Source organism: Triturus cristatus, chromosome 6 (assembly GCF_964204655.1).
Source record: "Triturus cristatus chromosome 6, aTriCri1.1, whole genome shotgun sequence".
In the NCBI taxonomy this organism is placed as follows: domain Eukaryota; kingdom Metazoa; phylum Chordata; class Amphibia; order Caudata; family Salamandridae; genus Triturus; species Triturus cristatus.
Window position 1 is genome coordinate 887,644,056 of NC_140589.1, and position 20,715 is coordinate 887,664,770.

General features: G+C 41.0%; 1 protein-coding gene across 9 annotated transcripts in view; it reads right to left on the reverse strand.

Moving 5' to 3' along the window:
* The window catches only part of MAP7 (microtubule associated protein 7), a 733,773-nt gene that overhangs the window by 40,910 nt on the left and 672,148 nt on the right, over positions 1 to 20,715 (reverse strand). For all 9 annotated transcript variants that reach the window (XM_085611524.1, XM_085611525.1, XM_085611526.1 and 6 more), the window contains one exon: positions 17,746 to 17,872. In XM_085611524.1, the coding sequence (XP_085467650.1) occupies positions 17,746 to 17,872 (127 nt within the window). The remainder of the gene's footprint in view (positions 1 to 17,745; positions 17,873 to 20,715) is intronic.

Sequence of the window (20,715 nt, forward strand, 5' to 3'; positions counted from 1 at the left end):
AGCACTAATCATAATTTCTATGGCAAAATGAACCCCCTCATTTTGTTCCTTTGTAAATTAAATGTTTTAAGGGTTACCACTTTATTCCAATCAAGATGGCTTCAGGTGTGCCATACTTTTACTGATTTATAATGTAACTAAAGTCTTAAAACCTGCTATTAACTGCAATGCTTTTTAATGAGGTGCTATCATGTATATTGGTCCCAAGATGGCTGCCAACACTTCTTGGATGAATTACTGACAGCCAATCAGATCTCATGATGAGATGTGTGGTTAGGCTACGCCCAGATATATCTATCTTTTTAACTCTAATTTTCTCAGGAACTACTGAACTGATTTACACCATTTAAGCAAAAGGCACGAGTCTGAACTGAGGACTACCTCTTTGCCAAATTTGGTGTAATTCCGTTCAGCAGTTCGGGCTGTAGCTGCGTTAACAGGTCCTATGGGAAAATGCATGGGGAAAACACGTTTTGGGACCCCCCTTTTTTCTCGACCCCCGCTTGACGAATCACCGTGAAATATTCAGGATAGGAGCGGACCGGAGCTAGCCAAAAGGTCGGAAAAGTTTGCGAAGATTCGTCAATCGGCGCCAACGTTATTCCAAATAGAATGTTGCGGATTTCCTATGGAAAATAGATCCTAACTATAACTACCTACTGGCGACTGCCAGTAGGAGATATATATATATATATATAAAAATATTAAACTAACATAAATAGTCCCTAATATTGTTGAAGAATATCACTGAGCTATATATCTGTAAATATGTCAGTACGATACATGTGATATGTAATTGTGTTTTATTAATCTTTTATAGATCATTGTTGTCAATAAATAACAGTCCTGAAGAAGGTGGTATATCGATTTTTGTCCACCGAAATGCCGCGTCCACAACCTTTTTTTTTTAACCTTTCAATTGTTCTATGCAGTAATGTCTTTTATGTGAATTTGGATGCAACTGTTTATTCCTATGTGCACCTGTATTTTGTGGAATCTCAATATCTCTGGGTATATGCAACATCTTATGTCCCTTAAGGTACATTGTTCCACCATTTAAATATAAAAGTGATTAATAACTTTAAGAATATTTGCATTGATGGTACAGTTAAGCTGCTTTTCCAATTGTTATTGTTTTTATTAATTTTTGTACATCTTTAAGGAATCAATACAATAAAATATTGGACATTTTTACACATATGAGTTCAGTGTGTTATAAGTGAGTAACTTAGGGAGTACATCAGTTGACTAATGGTGTTGATTAGATCCTATATACGTGTTCTAAAGTAGGGGGATCTCCCTTTGTTGTAATAGTGACTTACCCTAGCCCCCACGTGCAATAGGGTACCTCTCGATTTGTTTGAATGTGCTTATTTTGAACCCATCTTTGTTTGCACAGGCATGTGACTCTTGATTGCAGGCAGACAAGCCAACATGTCTCATATGCATGTATTACCAGGGGTGCAGAGAGGAAAGGATCTCCTCTTTACATAAAGTTTTTGGGTCTATGCTCTATTCAGTAGTTAGACGTGCAATGTTGAGAGGGCCTTGTTGCTTTGAAACAAGGTTTATCTTTTCCTGACTAATCCCTGATTTTGCCAAGGACCTTGATACACAGGTTAAATGTTTCCTCTATACTCATAAAAATGTATTCACAATGGTTTGCCCCAGATATTAATCTTTAGATATTACTTGTGCACTCTATTATTTTTTTACCTTGATATCATCATGATACTTTTCTTCATTGTCCCTGTAAACTCACACTTTGATTGTAAGCCTCATGAGATCCACATTAACCACCAAACTTTTCTTAAAATATCTTAAATAACATCTTTAATACTGCGTTATTTCTGGATGTTAAGCTATGGCATACAGATTTCTGCTTAAGGCTCTTTACTTCAAGCTTTAATTATTGATAAAATACTTGCCTCCCCATCTGCTACATCTCTGGGGAAGCAGCACAGTCTTACTGCTAGGGGAATAGTTGTGTTTACAACTGTCGTTAAACCTGGGGTGCCCTCTTTCCCCCTATAATTAAGCCTCTCTCCTCAAAACATTAATTTTGCAAGTACTGGAACTCTTATGCAAACAATCCCCTCAGACAGTTAACAGCTTTTAATAAAAGCCCAGACAACAGATTTTTCTCCAGTATTCCATGCCACGTCTTTTCAAAATCTGTTTCAGTGACAAAACATATTTACCTTGTCACATGCTTTCTTTCCATCTTTACACATTTTTTAATTTCATCAACTTGACACTCATGGCTTACATTAGGAGAAGATGGCGCTGAGGTTTTCTCTTGAGCGTATTACAGACATGAGCTCTGCGTGGAACTTAGTACTGCCAGAAGAAGCATTTTGTGTGTGCTAACTGCAAAATCCTGATCTTAAGGAATATAGCACTGTTTGAATACCAAGCAAGAAATTTTAAGGTCAACTCTTATGAGAAGGAGAAACTCCAATTTGCATTCTCCTTTAACAACTTAATCCCCCAAACTTTCACTTCATAACACACAGATATAAGTACACAGGATTGTACAATCCCCAGATCACAAATGGCTGAAACTTGGTGTAGAATGCTCAGATTAATATGTCTTTAAACAATAAATATGAAACCAGTAGGGGATTATAGACTAGGTTAAACATTACGAAGGATGTTTCGGTTTCATGAAATTATGCAGCCAATAAGGTTTTCAAATGGAAATGGCGGGTTTCTTGATTGTCTATGGAAAAAGGCAACACCATTTCTTTTTTTTTTCCTCAATATAATAATCAACATTACAATGACAATTCATCATCTAATATCATCAATACAAGACATAAAAGTGAAAAATAGCCAAAGATAGACATACTTGTAATTCGTGTTTCTCACATTGCGTTAACACAAGTGTACACGGGTGTACAATAAATAGATTTCTCCAGCGATTCAGTCCACCATTGTTCAGTTAAATACATACCCATTTCCTCATCAACACATTACAGCTTGTATTTTCTTAAACATTTGGTATTACCAGACATGCCGTTTCACTTTAAAACCATAATGTGCCCCAAGCAAAAAAAGATCCATTGCTTCAGATTCTCAAATCCCGTCAGGATCTTGTAAGGCTTCATAGTTTCAAAAAAAGATTAACAAAGAGAATACCAGCATATCTGTATAATATTTTCGGCAGGGGAATCATCTTAATGGGTGCTTTGCAACCCCCTGTCTGCCAGTACTGAAATTCTCTGCGGGCTGTGTGGAAGAGATCAGCAAAGTTATGTTGGGCCATGAGTTCTGTTGTGGGGCATAGTTTTATGCCTAGGTATGTGATATATAATGTTGTTTCCAGGTAAAAGGGTAGGAGCCCTGTAGCATATCCTGGAGTTCTTGTGGTACACTGATCCTCAGTGCCTGGGATTTGTGTGCGTTAACTGTAAGCCCAAACAGGCATCCAAAAGCATCCGGCTCTCGCAAGAAGGCAGGGAGTGTGGTCGTTGGGCTGGTGATGGTAAGTAGGACATCATCTGCAAAGAGAGCTATTTTGTGCTCTGTTTTGCCAAAAGTCACCCCAGTGATCTGGGTGTTACGGTGGAGGGTCTCTGCAAGGGGTTCCATGTATAGGGCAAAGAGGAACGAGGATAGAGGACAGCCCTGACGCGTCTCCCTTTGTATCTGGATGGAACTGGTCAACCTGTTAACTCTCATTCTAGCTACTGGGTGTGTGAAACCAGTCAACACGCACTTCCAGAAGCTTGGCCCCAATCCTGCCCTGCAGAGTACCTCTTGGAGGAAGGGGCAGTGAACTCTGCCAAATGCCTTCTAGGTGTCTATAGAAAGTAGAACTGCCAGGATTTTGGAGAGCTGGGCTTTGTCAATAATATGGAGTATTTGTTTGGTATTATCAGGGCACAGTCTTTCGGGAATGAAGCCTGCTTGATCTGGGTTTACCAAATCCTGCATGTGGGGGCTTTGTCCACAAACCAGGATGCCTGTAAAGATCTTTGCATCTATATTGAGCAATTAGATCGGGCGATAGGAAGTACATTTAGTCGTGTCGTTCCCTGGCTTGCGATGACTGCATGGGCCGGTGTGTGCTTTCTGAAAATAAGTTGTAAAGCCTGACCAGTAAAGGTGGGAGCTGTGGGCAGAAGTGTTTGTAGAATGCTGCAGTGAACCCATCTGGGCCATAGGCTTTCTTAACACGGAGGCAGGAGATCCTAATTATAACCTCAACAACTTTAATCTCGCTATCCAGTACTTTTGAGTTGTAAGTGAGGGAAATGTGACCTAGTCAAGGTAGGTCTGTATGGGCCTAGTGAGAAGAGGGTCTGCGGTGCATAGTTCAGTGTAGAAGTGTCAGAAGGCCTCCACTATCCCTTCTGGGGAGTACATGTGCACATTTGTCTGGGCTACATTGTCTCTTTGCTGCTTTATCTGAGCTTACAAGCTAGCATCCTACCTGCCTTGCCACCACCGAGTATCTATGCTCGGTGTGGAGCAGAGCATATTATGTGGTATCCCAGTCTAGCGCCTTCAGCTAGTGGCGAGCAGTTGTGAGTTGATGCAAAGTCTTCTGGCTACCCAAACGCTTGAGTGTTTCTCAAGATCGCCTGCCTTGTCCTCTAACTCCTGTGTTCCAATCCATGTTTAGTTTGGCCGCAATGGTTATAAATTACCCCCATAAAACTGATTTGAGTACATCCCACTGCATGGAAGTCTGTGGGACAGAGTCATTGTTCTCTGTCAGGTAACTGGTAAAGCGTTCGCGTATTGATCGGATGATGACAGAGTGTTGTGGAAGGTTGTCGTTCAAATGCAGTGTCTGACGTGGGAGTCTATCTGGATTGCGTAATGTAAGGATGACAGGAGCGTGGTCTGAAAGGGTCATAACTCCCATCATTACATGGGAGGATCGAGCCAGCATTTGGCAAGTACCTAAATAATAGTCTGGTCTAGCATACGTTTGGTGTGAGGCCGAAAATAATGCATGATATGTGCTATGAGGGTGGTGAGTGCACCAGACATCTACCAAATCCACATTTCTGAGCCAGGCCTGCTAAGTCTACAAAAAGGCTCCTGCTTGACCCATTCTCCAAGCTGATGGGTCGAGTGTGGCATCCACCACCATGTGGAAATCCACCCTCCTATGAGGATCTCTGTGTCTCGGGTCAGCATAGTTTGGGAGATTGCCTCACACAGAAACGTTTCTTGGTTATCATTCGGAACGTATACGTAATAAAATATGAAGGTTTGTGCGTAGTGCTCTATGCTAACTGTGATCTCTGCCAGGGATCTCTGCAACAGTAGCTAGTACCTTGCACTTAAATTTGGTGGACAGCAGGATGGCTACCTCCCCCTTTTTGTTGGGCCCAGATGATAGGAGCTGTATGAGGGAAACAGCGCTTATAAAGCAGTTTCCAGTCCGTTTTCAAGAGGGAATTCTTGTACGAGGGAGATGCCAGTCTGTGTTTGAGCAGGTGTGGTATGGAGTCTCGTTTCACCATGCATTACGACCCCAGATATTAAGGCTTAGAACTTTCAGTGTTCTGTGGGTTGCAGATCACTAGGTGACCCTGGGGGAGGCTCTGCTTTGATCCAGGTCTCCTTGATGGTTTTGGTGTGAGAGGGTGTACATCATGGCGGTGTCTATCCGGTGCAATGGTGTGAACGCAATCTGAACCCATGAACTAAACCAAATTTAACATTGAACCACTCCTCGCTCTCCTGAGTATGCAATACCAATATTGGACCATATTAATGCACTTTGGGTTCATGAGCCATTTTGTTGCGTTGGTGCGTCTCCCCTGCAGGACTTCTGGCCTGGTCCTCCCTCTGTTGGGAAGCCATGTAATGCCCAGCCAACTCGGTCACCTGCTTCACGGAGTGTTGCCAAGTCCAAGGCTAGGGCTCAGGGTCCTCCGTTTGAGGCTTGTTGAGGATCGTTTGTCGTTTTCATTGAATTTCTTCCTCTGTAGTATTTGCTGTTGACTTATTTCGCGTTACCTTGGTTCATCTAGCTGCCTGCTGTGTTTGGTGTGCAAATGCCGGGTGTGAGTCCGGCTGAGAGATCCCGTCTGTCAACCCAGTGATTTCCAGGACTGAGGTCCCCTTTGCAATGAAGTGCACATCCCGGGGCTCACCCTGCGACGTGAAGAGAAGTCAGGAGGGGTGTGCCCAGTGGTATTTCACTTTTTTCTCTGTAGGATGGTAATACTAAGTTTATGTGGGCATAGTTGCTGTAGGATTCCTATAGCCAAATACTGGTAGTGGTGGATAGTTGCCCCCTCTAATTGGATAGGGCTGGTCGGAAGGCCCACCTCCATGACACCTCCTTCTGGCAGAAATAGTGTAAGCAGGTCAGAATGTCCCAGGTATGTTTCCAGGGACCTTGGCTCTGGCAGTTCTTTGTGTCCTATCCAACATGATATCTGCTACCACCAGATCAAGGAGGACATGGTTAGGTAAGCCTTTCACATAGGTTTCAATGCCTCCTTTCTCTGTTCCCCTAGGGTAACACCCAAATAGGGATGTTGGGCCTCCGATAATGATTTTCCAAGTCATCGACGTGTGCTTGTAGTGTGAGGGTTTGGTCCCGCAAGTCTACCAGTTCACACCTACACGCTTCTAGTTCCTCTTCCTGCGTGTCGTTGTTAGCCCTTTAAGTCTTTCAAGAACTTCTCCCTAAATAGAGAGATGTATTTTTGGAATAAGCCAGACATTCCATGCAGGCCTGAGTCGGGGTGGGGTGGGGTGGGGCCCGAGGGGGGGGGGGAATCCTTCAGTGGCAGGGAGGTCCTAAGTTGAGATGGTGCACTGCTCTCCCCCTTCAGGGCTCTGCTTATTATCTGCCTTCTTGAGGTTGGCTTTGGATAGCATGTTCTTGAGGGTGGATTCTTTTCTGGACTTACGGGCCACCATGGTGTTGGGTTCTGCTAACTATCATCTTCCCACAGGCCTCCCCAGGGGGTTGGAGTCAACTGAGTCCCAAGTCAAAAAACTCAGCACCAGGATGGGGATTGTGTGGGTAGGCCCGGGTATGGGCACACTCACTGTAAAGTCCTGATAGGCCTCCAGTATCCAGGAGAGGAGGACCTCACACTGGTACTCCTCACTGTCCTCCGCCACAGTTTGCGGACTTTCCAGTAGATCTCCCCAGGGGCCCCTGGGCAACAGCCCACTCCAGCCAGGCTACAGGCTCCACATATCTCATTACCCGCACAGCCAACTCTCTGCATTGAAGTTAGACATCCAGGGGTAACCCCCACCTCCTTGTGTCTCTCTCTGGTTTAAGGCAGTGGACGGAGCAAGGAGGGCTCACTTTGGAAGGCTGGGCAAGTAGCACAGGAGAATTGCTCCTAGTCTGCAGCCATCTTGGCTACAAACCAGGTGGGAGATGACGGGGGGAAGAGATGGAGACCTTCCCTTATGGATCAGCTGAGCATGCACAAACTCACCCTTTCCACACAGATCATATGTAGGCTGACTGGATCACCGGGTGAGGTACACTCCCTATGTGGAAAATGAGAAGTTCGCATAAAGCATGGTGTGATGTGTCCGTGAGAGACAGAGTGCAGAGATTGAGCCAGCGGATCCCTGTCATGTTCCCCAGCTTGCGGGACCCTGGGTTTCCTCCCAACCCTTTTCATTTACCTGCAACCCCACTGTTCCAAGAATAAACCCTTAATATTTTGTGCCAGCTGAAAGACTCACTGTGGACGCAGTAGAAGAGCTACTGTAATGACACTGCAAAATGTTCACTTTTTTCATGCTTGAAAATGTTATTAAAACATATTTAAAATAAATAATAGAGATCGATTCCTGCTCACGAGGTTCAGATTAAACCTTTTGTATTTGTTGCTTTCTTCTCCCAAAGGATGCTATTTCCCTGTTCCTTGGGTCCCTGCAGCTGCTGCAATGTGTCTCCGCAGTACACTCTGCATTTCATCATGTTCTGTAAAATTTTTATTGAGCCTAGATACGTTTTTATTATCCCGGTATTGAAGAATAGGAGATTTTCCAAAGTTCAACCAGCACTTGTGTTTTTACAGATGTTACCTGATGAATTTATAATTTTTAATGTAACTTATGTTTTAAGATCTATTATGAATCTCAGGAATCTGCGTAAAGATTAATTGGGTGTTTATTGTTAAGTGTCCCGTCCTGATTGGATTTTGTGTTGTGATGTCCATTTATGTGTTATTTAATACTTTGTGTACTTTTATGTTTCAAACAGAATCTAAATAAAGATTCTGGACTTGACTTGACTGGCCCGCCTACTTGAGAGCTGATACAATATGCTTAGTGAATGCATGTGGTTGCTCAAGTGACTGCCTTCCAGACGTCTAAAACAGGAACATCTCAGATGGGGCAATAGTCAGAGATACTGTCATGGTAAGGCCATTAGGTGGTTCTTCTTGTGCAAGGCATAACATAGTCTGATGGAAAGGACAGTGTATTTCTGGACCACATTTCCTTTTTTTGTTTCAGCAATTCGCACACACAGTTGATCGTCCATTCAGTACTTTTTAGTTCTATCTATGCAGAAACTCACGATCCAATCCAACTGTTGTAGCTCCTCCCCCTCCTTAGAGAGATGCGCTGAGAAGAAGTATGCAGGGAGCATGAAGGAATTGCCTACGTAAAAAGGTGACACTGATTTCGGAAACAATTATGCATGAATCTGAAGCACCAGCATATCATGAAAATTGGTATAAGGATGCTGGACTGACCATGTTTGTAGCTCACTGACCCAATGCACGAAGTGATGGCAGTGAGATGCATGGTCTTCGGAGTAAAGAGTATCACAGTTCAACTGTGAAGTGGCTCCATAGGAGCATACATCAAGAACGCCAGTACCGAATTGAGGCCCCAGTGTGGCATGATGAAGGGCAAGGGGGAAACATGAAAAGGCCCTTTTAGAAAATGATTAACACAAGCTGAATTGTATAATGAGGGCTGATCAGACAAATGAAGAAATGCTGAAAGGACTGATCACTAACCATTGACAGTGCCAATCGAAAATCTTTGACAGGCCAAAGACAAGCAAGACAAACAGAACATCAGAAAGTCGAAGCCAACCGGCATCAGAGTCAAAAGTCAGGTCTTTAGAACATCCACTAAGGGACCTCTTCCTAGAACAGAAGTATAGATGAGGAAAATAACCCCCTTTGGACTTTTTTTCTCTTCGCCTTGTCTCTTGTCTTCACCTTGAATTTAAACAAAGACGGTAACTGCCTCAGAATTGGAGAAGGACCAACCTCACTTCTTGTGTTCGGCAACTTAGTTTCGTTTCCTGCTCCCTGACTGTTTTGGGGCATCAGGAAGCACGTGTCGCAGGACTTTAAGTCATGTTTGGTACCTATATACATGAATTATACGATGACAAAACACATTATTCTCAGCAGGACAGGCATAAACCTCTGAAGCAAAATATTGGTCCTGTGTGACTTATTGACCCAACGTGTACAGGGCCTTTTTCAATACAGGTGCTGTAGACAAATTCATCTTGATGAGATCCAGCAAATCATATATGGGTCAAAACATCGACATTCCTCCCCCATTGCTTTTAGGACTTAGTCGATATTGAGCTTGGTTTATGGAAGAACATGGCGGTGGGTTAGGTGTTGGTCACCGAACCTTATTGGATGACTCAACATTTTTTTTTGTCTGCCTTTCCTTTTTTTTCTCTCCTTTTCCCAAACAAATTGGCAACAATTTAAAACTTAGCATCCGTAGATGATTACAGTAAGCAGTGGTGGTTCCAAGGCTTTCTTCCAGGGTTCATGTTGGTGCCTCTCTTAGGAGCAGATAGGGTTGCCTCAGCAAGGATTCTTTTCTCAGGGCTGCACTGGCCGAATTCTGAGATGCGGGGATTCAAGGAAGCCTGATTGAAGGAAGGCATATATTCAAGACATATGGAGTGAACAGGCTGCCAAATCAAGAATGTTCGAATGACTGAGTGGGTGGGTGGAACCAACTCCTGACCACCAAGCAAAAGTTCTTTTAAAGGTGGATGATAATACCAATGCAGTACTGATACAAAGAGAACAGTGTAAGGGGGCATGAAGAGAGACTAAAATGGTCATTTTTCTGACTTTGTTTACCTCAGATTTATTACAAATACAGCAGCAGGTTTACCACCTGATAGGAGGGGAAGCACTTTAAGGTCGGTCAATGTAAAAAATATACCTGAAACGCATGAGGGCTGCATTCAACTCTATTTTAGAGAGGGAGACAGTGTTGTAGGGAAAGTGACCAACATAAAAAAAAAGTCCTGAATAACCATAAAAAGTGAAAATTCAAGAAAAGAACCCTCTTATACTGACATTGCTAAAAACAACTTTCACCATCACTAAATTCTTCTTTTAAGATAAATGAGGAAAGAAGAAAGGAAGCCGATGCTATGTGCATGTCCTCATCTCAGTAGCAGAGCAGTCATGCAATCTAACAAAAAAAAAATTGTGTCAAATTATAAGGGCTATAAAGGGAGAGAAGTAATTGATAAATGCACTCAGCAGAAGCTAAACAAATTTCCACTACAAATAGGGTTGAGGCACTGCAAGGACCAAATGAGCTGGAGGACTCTTCAATATCAAATTTAGCCCCTGGAGAACAGAGAGTACAGAGAGGGGAGACTAATCAAGGGTTGGAACATGAGAAAGAGGGGTCAATGTGTGATGATTCACCACAATCCTAAAATATCTCCCTAGAATCTATTTTGTTAAATATAAGGGAAGAAATAAGGACAAGATTAGAGAGATCAGAAAAAAATCAAAAGGACACACAAGGTTCATGTCGCATCCTGGAGCATGACTAGATGACTTGTTAGAAAGAAAAAAGATATTAGAGGAAAACATGGAGAAAGGGAATTTTGATTTGGAAAAAAAACATGCAAGAAATAGAAAAGCTGTTTTTTTTTTTTACAGAATCGAGTTCGGACTACAGACATTGAAAGACTAAATAATCATTCTCGGAGCAACAATGTAAAGTTTATGAATACACAGGAGGGAGCCGAGGGTAATGACCTGAAGGGATTCATAATAAGGATATTACAAGGAGGAGTCATGAGAGGCAATAAAGACTACAACCTGAATGCTGAAATCCAGAGTATTCACAGGGATCCCTTCAAGCATAATACTAATTGAACACCCCCAGGTAAATGTTAGTTAATTTTCAAACTTACATCTTTAAAGAAACTATATTGGGGAGTGCCAATAAAGTCAAAATCATTAACTTATGAGAATTGTACCTATCAAATCAGATCAGACATTGGTAGAATTACTGCTCAGCATCAATGGGAGCTGGGAAACAGAATAAATGAGCTTCGGAAACTGGGAGTTAAGGTCTAAATAAAATTCCCAGCTATGCTGTAAATAATGTGGAAGAATGAAATGGTCAGTCTTAAAGGAGAGGAAGTGGATGATCTGATAAGAAAAAATGACAGTGGGAAAAATTAATTGAAGACTGTGAAATATATGGAGGCATGGAGAGAGAGGGGCTGTATGAAACATGAACTACAAGGCCACAATTGAGTTAAGCCACCCAGCAAGGAGATCCCGAAAGTCAAAGTAATGTTGGTGTTGCTAGAAGAAAAAGTAGGGGTTTTTGGAGGGGGGGGATAATTTGCATTGGGTAGGGAGCATAGGGTAAAAAGAACTATAGAAAAGGTCCTCAGCATCCAACTAAAGGAGGGTGAAGAGAACTCAGCAATACTTAATTTTTTAGAGCAGAGCTTAAATAGAGATACAGTACAGGTAAAACAGTGATTGAGATTATTACTTGGAACAGAAATGCACTGTGCTCTAGGAAGAAGCAATGTTTACACAATACTTAAAGATCTCAATACGCAAATGATTATACTGCAATAAACCTAGACAGATCAGTATGTAGGGGACTATTTAAAGGAATGTAGCTGGGTCTAAGACATTAATGACATTATTTGCACCAACCAGATGGGTAGCACAAGGGGGGGTAACGATAATAATCAACAAAGCAGAAGTTAATATAACAGTCTACTGATAACACAGGGAGATGGATCATGGCAACAATCAAGTTTAGGAGAACCATATTCACACATGAGGGTGTTTATGGTCCAAACTATGATGCCCGGAATCACACTTTGTCAATGCTCCATCGCCATATACACTGGGAGAATCTTTTAATGCAGTTTTGGATAAAGAGTTAGAAAGATCCTCCAAGAGTAATCATGTATCCAATCAGATAGTGTGTTGTAAGCTCAAAGAAATGAAGCAAGATTTTAGTTTGTGTGTTATTTGGCGAAAGAAGCCTTGGAGTAAGAAAGGATACACATTTTACAGTAAAAAGTATAGGCACCGTTCTAGCCTAGATTATTTCCTACTTGATTATTCTCTGATAAAAATAGTGAAAACATAATTGTAAAAAAAACAACATATTCCGGCTCACATCCCTGATCAGTCTGGAGTTGCCCTAGGTTTAGGATTTCAGGCAACAAATATGCAAACTAGATGGACATTGATTCAAACATAACTGCTGGATACAAACATCATCCAGGAGTTAAGAGAAAAAACCCAGGATTTTTTTGGGCACTGTCACTTGTATGATGGTTTGGGGTGTGTAGAAACATATGTTAGAGGTGGTATAAGCAACACCACATATAATCATAGCACCAGGACTCAAGGGGAGAACAAGAAGTTGGGGGATCAAATAGCAGCAAAACAAAAAGAGACAACAACAAAGTGTAGATGCATCAAGTAAAATCACAGAACTACAATTAGGTCTAGAAAAGATGCAGATTGAGTTTAAAATAAGTTTGGAAAATAAAGCTCAGTATCGACAGAGAGCCAGTAAACTATACCACTTTATATATGTGGAGAAGTGCAGAGTACTGTTAGCATGGAAATTGAAATCTGACCAGACTTAGAACGTTATAAATACCCTAATAGAAATCAACACAGGAAGAGAGATTAACTCCCAAAAGACATAGAAAAGGAGATGCTTAAGAAATTTAGTACAATATACAAGAAAGAAAGGACTCCAGATATAATCAAGATCAGAGATTGATTGTCAGATAGGAAACTGCCTAGACTTACACTCGTTCAATGTGCAACATTAGATAAGGAAATTACAAAAGAAGAGGTAATAGTTCAAATAAATCAATAGGGCTCCCAGCTTTATATCATATATGTTTTTAACATTTCCGTCTGTATATATCCATATTTATTTTTTCCCATCTTTTCAGTATTTACCCGTATTTATTTTGTGTTCTCTGGATAGATTAAGTTGTAATTTGGTATATCTTTACATTTATATGCCCTCATACTTTGACGCCTGTCGTATTTTAGCAAATTAAGCAGCCAAATATAACATAGAAATACACTCTCATGTAAATATTGGAATTATACTACAAATGGATGTTGACATATGATGTTGTTTATTGAAACCTTATCCTGGTTTTTTATTTCCCAATGCCATCTATCTGCTCAGCTGTTGACCTTGAATTAATGAAAGACAGTTTGGAAAGGCACTCAAAAAAAGCCACATTTTCTGTATTTTTCCATTTTAAAAAAAATAAATGCAGACAGGAAGCACTTTGTCTTCTGTCTGTATTGATCTGTAAAAATCTATGAAAACGTAAAACTGAAATTCCTATAAATAAACAGAAAAACGGAAAGGCAGCAGGTCCAGGTGGGATCAGAAGCACATTATATAAGAAGCTGATAAGTGAAGTAGATACCAAAAATCTTATTGCTTACCTGTAATTCTTGTTCTCCAATATTGGTATCTTTCAAAGATTCACATGCTTGAATCCTTCCAGTTGTCAAGTTGGGAGTCCCACGGTATATGCTAAAGCAGTAATAGTAATCAACATAGCTTACAAAAGCCAAAGACATTGAATTTAATATCTTATCTACCTCATTTAAAGAGACCCAAACTCCAGCAAATCAGATGACAGCATCCTTAGAACACTCCCAGCAGCGGCAGCTTCCTCAGGTTTTCGAGGACTAGTGGGAACAGTTACAATGTGCCAAAAAGGGCAACCTCTACAGGGAGGAGGGTGGGTCACATGTGAATCTATGAAAGATACCAATATTGGAGAACGAGAGTTGCAGATAACAAGTTTCTTCTCCAGTATTGAAGTATATTTCATTGATTTGCATGCTTGAATCAGAATAGCTAGCAGTAAAATCCATGTATAATAAAATAAGACAAATATAGCAGTGGATCGTGGGTACAACATGATAGATTTTATGAAACCAGGCTCACCTTATTGGAAAATATGCCGAAGTACCGCTTGACCCAAGGCTGTATCATTGTGCTATACTGAATCTAGGCAGTAATGCTGGGTGAAAATGAGCCTGCTCTACCAGGCTGCAGCACGGCATATACTTTCGACAGGCACTCCAGCAAACAAGGCCACCTTTGTACAGACTGCTCTTGTAGAGTGCGCCTTAGCCTTGTATCTTAGAGCCTACCGGCCTCAGAATGGCAGAATTGTATGGCTGCTGCAATCCATTTTGATATAGTGGGTTTGGAAACTGAACCTCCTTTGTTATTGTTCCCATAAGCCACAATAAGTTGGTCTGTAGTACGCAGATGTTTTGTAAGTGATGCAAGTAGAACTTTAAGCATCTTTTTACATCACGAGTGTGTAAAACTGTCTCTGTTGGTGTTTGAGGATTCGGAAAGAAAGTCTTTAACATTACAGGTTGGTTGAGATGGAAATCTGTGGGAACCTTATGTATGAATTTGTGATTGGTTTGGAGAATCACCATGCTATCTTTGAACTGTAAGAAAGGTTCATGTATTGTAAATGACTTGAGTTCACTCACTCTTCTTGCGGTAGTAAGAGCTAAGAGTAAAGCCACCTTCCATTAGAGGAATTTGTGTTCTGGCCTGGTAATATGTTAGAAAGGGCTTTTCATCAAATTGGATAACACCGTGTTGAGTTGCCATGTTGGTGGTGGTGACTTTATTGGGGGAAAAGCCATGAATAATTCTTTGAGAAATTGCATGATTAGCCAGTTAGACCACAGGGAAGGAGATCCCATAGTTCTTTTTTTACCTAGAAATAGCAGTTAAATGCACTTTAATAGATGAGTGCAACAGACTGGATTTGATAGAGATCAGAGATAAAGTAACACGTATTCTGGAGGCAATGAGATTGGATGAACATTAGATTTCTCGCACCATATACAGAAACGCTTCTACTTCAAGCAATATGTTTTGTTGGAGGTGTCAGCGCTGGCTTTTGCTTGGATATTCCTACAGACCTCTAGAAAATCTAGGTGTATGAGCTCATAGTGTTCAGGAGCAAGGCTGATAAGTGCAGAGAAATTTGGTCCGGATGAAGGACCGACTAGTTGTTCATTGACAGTAAGTCCATCTAGGGTTTCAACTGGATGTGGTTGTCCTCGGCCAACAGTAGTAGTTCTGTAAACCAGTGTTGTCTGGGCCATCATGGAGCACTGAGTGTTAGCCAGCAAGGTTCCCTTTTCATTTTCCCAAGAAGCCTGGGAATAAAATGGATTGAGGAAATGTGTACGCATACATCCTTGACCATCTTATCAAAAACACAATACCCCAGGATCCTTTTTGAGGGTACTAGCTTGCATAAAACTGGCATTTCTTGCTCTCTTTGAAATGGGAAGAGATCCAGTTTTGGCTTGCCCCATCAATGCAATATGGCGTCCAGAATTAATTGGTTCAATTCTCATTTGTGACAACTCTGGGTTGTTCTGTTCAAGGTATCTGCCAGATAGTTGTTGATCCCTGGCAGGTGTTCTGCTCTTATGGTCACTTGATGAGCTAATGCCCACTTCCATATGTCCTGCACTTCCTGTGATAGGACATGAGATATTGTACCCCCTTGTTTGTTGAGGTAATGCATTTTGGATGTGTTGTCCATTCTTATCAACACGGATGATCCCTGTATCCCTGGTAAGAAAGCTTGGAGAGCCCGTGAGATCACTCTGAGGTCTATATGAACTTTTGACTGTGCTATAATCCATTTGCCCAGAATTCGAGGATCTTGTAAATGAGCTCACCACCCATCTAGAGAAGCGTCTGTTGTTATGATGTATTATGACAGCGGAGGAAGGAACGTCAATCCTGATGAGAGATTGCCGGAGCTTATTCACAAAAGAAGAGCTGATTTCATTACTGATGTGATCTGGATGATGTCGTCAAATTGTCCTTCCACTTGAAGCCATTGTGCATCTAATTTCTCCTGGGAAGGTCTAATTTTCAAATGTGCATGAGGTACCGGATGAATGGCCGATGACATCATGCCGAGAAGAGACTTGAGGAGGTGAAGTGAAGCTGACTTTTTTTTTTAAACGACTGCAGCCTAGCAGCAAGTGTTTCCTTTGTCTGGCTGGGGACAAGAATGCCTTGTCTAGTAATGTGTCTAAAGTGGCTCCTAGAAAATTGATCCTCGTTGAAGGAGAAAACAGATATTTTTGATAGTTCACTGTGAGCCCAAGAGTCTGGAAAGTTTGTAGGCATTTTGTTGTATCCATTGACACTTGACGAAAGTACGGTGCCTTTATCAGCCAGTCAGTAAGTACGGGAAAACTTGCAGCCTACCTTCAACAGAAAGGCCTTCAACTGGGGCAGTACATTTTGTAGCAATCTGGGGAGCATATTTTAGACCAAACAGGAGCACATTGACTTGGTAATGGGTGCCGGCTACTATGAATCTGAGGAATTTGCAATGCCTGGGATGGATGGGAATATGGAAGTAGAAATCCTGGAGATCGAGGCTGGTCAGGAAATCTCCGTGATTGAGGATGTTCTGGAGAGTGATCATACGAAAGACTGCTTTTTCAAGTATTTGTTGTGCTTCCTGATATCATTTTAAACCCCATAATTCAGGGAGGTAACATCTCTCCACACAGCCAAAAATATGTTTGAAAAAAAACTTATGAAGAGGTTGAAATTGAAAGGGGTAAGCTCATGAAAAGTGTCGAAGGGTGTGGAAAAAGAGTGCGCCCCCATAAGTGAGAATGCAGGGGAGCACCGATGCACGGCTCTGTCTCTCATATCTAGAGACCAGCAGATTCCCAACAGATTGTCAACAGAAGCCGATGGTACCAACAACCAGGAGCTATTTCGAGCGTTTTTAGATCTAATCTGGCATGCGGCAAACTTCAGTAGGTGAGGTGGAATCTGTGGTTAGAAGTATACATCAGAAATGATTTTACTGAAGTGAGCGTCCCCCAAAAAAAGCCTTTTAATGTAAACAAAATATTGGTTCCACCACCTTGTAAGGAGGATTGAGACAGAGTACAATATTGGTGGGCCAAATAAAAATATGAAAGGATCTGCTGTTTTGTTTACTAGGTTTACTGATATTCAAATAGTTTGAAGTTTTTTAACCATGAACATCATCAACCACAATTAAAGTTACTGAGGTTTTAAGACAGAAGTTTTAACCTGTAACTAGAAAGAAATCCCAGCTTTATATTACATGCTCTTCAGGGACTTCAGGAGCGAGTCAATTAGTGCGTATTCTCTCTAGATAGCCTCTGAACTGAATGTATTTACTGTAACATGCTTAGCATTTACTTTTTTATTGGGCAAGTCTTTGATTATGGGAGATTATGCCCTTTCATTCAGTAAAGGAGAAGGGGTGGTGATGTCAAGTTCTAGAACTGTTCCTCCCCTTCCTAAGGTGTTGCATCCACAAGTCCTAATTCTTTACCAAGGTTCACTGAGAATACCATGCAAGTACACTAAAAGTATATTGACGGTTTGACTAAGTTTGTGACTATCTTGCATTCCTACCTGTCCATAGATTCTGTCAAATGATGGGAAATAGGCACCTCGGAGGGGGGTCCGGGATCTCCATTTCGTGGGTGTTCAGTAGCATGCTTAAGCAGGGATTTCTGCTCAGACTCTACGGGTTGAGTGGCTAAAAAAAAAAAACATACGTGGGTTTAAATGTAACATTCATGCAAAATCATTTTATAGACAGGCAATATGGAGTACTGTTCTAATAACTCAAACGTCTATAGATCAGATTGTTAGACACGTACTGTGAAATAACATCACCATAGAATTTATTCTTCCTGCAAGTTTGGATCAGCCTATACTCTAACTTTGAAGTTGAATCTCTTCATAAATGCCTTGGCTAAATGGGATCTTTTTACCTATGTCACGATTGATGCTTTACTGTGTTCAAGAATATTTACATAACCCAGCAATCAACCTGAAGAACTGAGAAGATACACCAAAGCTTCTAATAATGTGCCCCGGTTATTCCCAATTCACCCCGTCAAAGGCCTTCTTTGAATCAAGAATTTTCTTTTTTAGTTTCTTCTAGGTAGGCATTTGTCTCAGTAATGAAGTATGTGCCATTAACTGATGCCTGGGAAGAAAACCGAATTGGTAGAGACCCTCCACACCCCAAATCACAGCAGTTAAATGGCTGGGTCAATCATTTCATAAAGAAATTCTAATTAGTGTTTCGGAAGTGTGATGAGGCGGTAAGGGCAGCATTTAATTGAACACTTTCAAAAAGATAAATATGCGACCACGTTTAATGAATTAACAGTCCCTGATTCCATATATGATTAAAAAGTGCTAAGAGGAAAGGAATAAATTATACACTTTATGCAAAGGTTGGGAAGGCCCGTGGGCCTTCCCAACAAGCAGCTCCTTTATTGTAATTGCATTTATATAGCGCTTACTATCCCTGACGAGGTGTCAAAGTTTTTTTTTGGGCAAGTAGCACGCTACTCCGGAACCCAAAAAGGATTAGTGGTGAATTAGTATAGGGAAATATTAAATTAATTTGAGCTGTTGGCATTTTAGTCTGTTATTTGGATTGAAACGGATAGTGGAGTTATAGAAGAGGAAAGGGTTTGCGCATTTTGGTGGGTAGCATGCTACTCCGCAACCCAAACAGGATTAGTGGAGAATTAGTATAATAACTCATTCTATTTCTGTTCTTTGTATTGATAATGCTGGTGAAGACATTTTTTCTATGCTGGCGAGAGGGAGGATTTCAGAAATATTGCTCTAATAATTTGGGAGGAGACTTCAAACGCTTGGTATTAAAAAATTTAAGATTGATGAAATGAAGCTAATCTCCCCAGGCTATATTCCTATTATAAGCTCACACGACTTTCTATACAGTGAGTTGCCTCCGTCACATTTTTCTTTTCAGTCTGCGAGGCAAGGAGTCTGCCATTCATGCTACTGTGATCGTACAGATGCTGCTTATAGTTGTAAGACTACATTATTTGCTCCTTTTAGAGTAATGTATGTATTTCTGACCGAATATGGTGAGCCACTTGAGGGATGCTACTGAGCTTGAGTTGTAATTTTAACTCATTGATATTTGCTTGACTTATAAATCTCAAGTATCACTGTCTTGTAATGTGCATGGGATTGAGCTTCCATGGTTAGTTTTAAAATACATTTTTACACAGGATAACATTTTTTTTAAATTCCTAAATTTCCATTTAAGGGCCTTAAAACCTTCACTGAAGGAGTTTATTTTTAGGGTTTGTCCTCCGATTACCATCTCCATATGCCCTAGAGAATAATCCCCAAAATTAGTAACTTAATTTGAACCCAACCAACTTGAGTCATAGCTGTTATTAAAAAGAAGGTGACTGAAGTCTAGCTTGTAAATCTTGGACTACTGTACGTATATTAACTATATGGACACTTTAACAAGCTTCTACCGTGTCAAATATCTTTCAAATAATACATTTGCATTGACTCCCATAGATGGATAGAGAAGTTTAGAAGTATTTTTCACCTTATTATATTGAATTTTCCATTTTTCATAACATCTTATGAATGAAGAATAAGTATATAGCAACTTTTATAACTGCCCAGCTAATCAGTAGCAAATGGACCTGGGCTGGACTCTGACACCCTGTGTGATTCAGGGTGCCTCCCCTGAGGTCCTGGGGATTTACAAGTACACTTCTGTGGTTGATTAGGTCTTAAAGGACTAAAGTCAGAAGGCAAAATCTTTTTGCCAAGTTTAAACCTGGTTGGTGTGTATAACCCGCCCCCTATAACCATGAGCATTTAATTGTGCCTGGGTCCTGTTCTACCACAACCACTATCTATCAAGGGCACTCTTTGGGGCTATTTTGACTTAAAACATTCAAAATTCATATTTCCGGCTCCCCTAATTGGATTTGTTTTATTTTGTTTGTTCAATTTTTCACAATTTTACCAATTCATTTTGAGATTTGTTCTGCATTGCAACTTTATTACTGTTTTAGAACTGCGTAAATACTTTATGCACTGTTCTAAGTTAAGCCTGTCTGCACTGTGCCATAGCTACCAGGGGTTGAGCTCATATTCATTGCATTTTTGAGGGTGTACCCTGACAAAGAATGTGGTTATTACCTGCAGTGGATACCTGTACTCCCAAACTAATACTCCAATTTCTTACAGCCATCTAACCAGTACCAGACTTTTTCTGGCTACACAAAATGCCATGCCTTTGCTTCAGCAATTATTGCCAGCAGCAATGCAAGGAATAGCATAATGTATTGCAGTCCCCAATTGCGGAGAAACCCCCTCAACACTTCATAGCTTTTCCATCATTTCTATACTCCTAGTGTGAAATCTGGGGAAATGACTACATCAGAATTTTCTTATTGGATCAGCTTTTGTCTCCTGGTAACAAAGTGTGGTATCTCAATCTCAGTAGTTGAGAGGATGGGCTGTGCTCTGCCTTGATGGTATAGCCAGCAATGGAGGTGTACAGGCACCCATGCGTCTTCT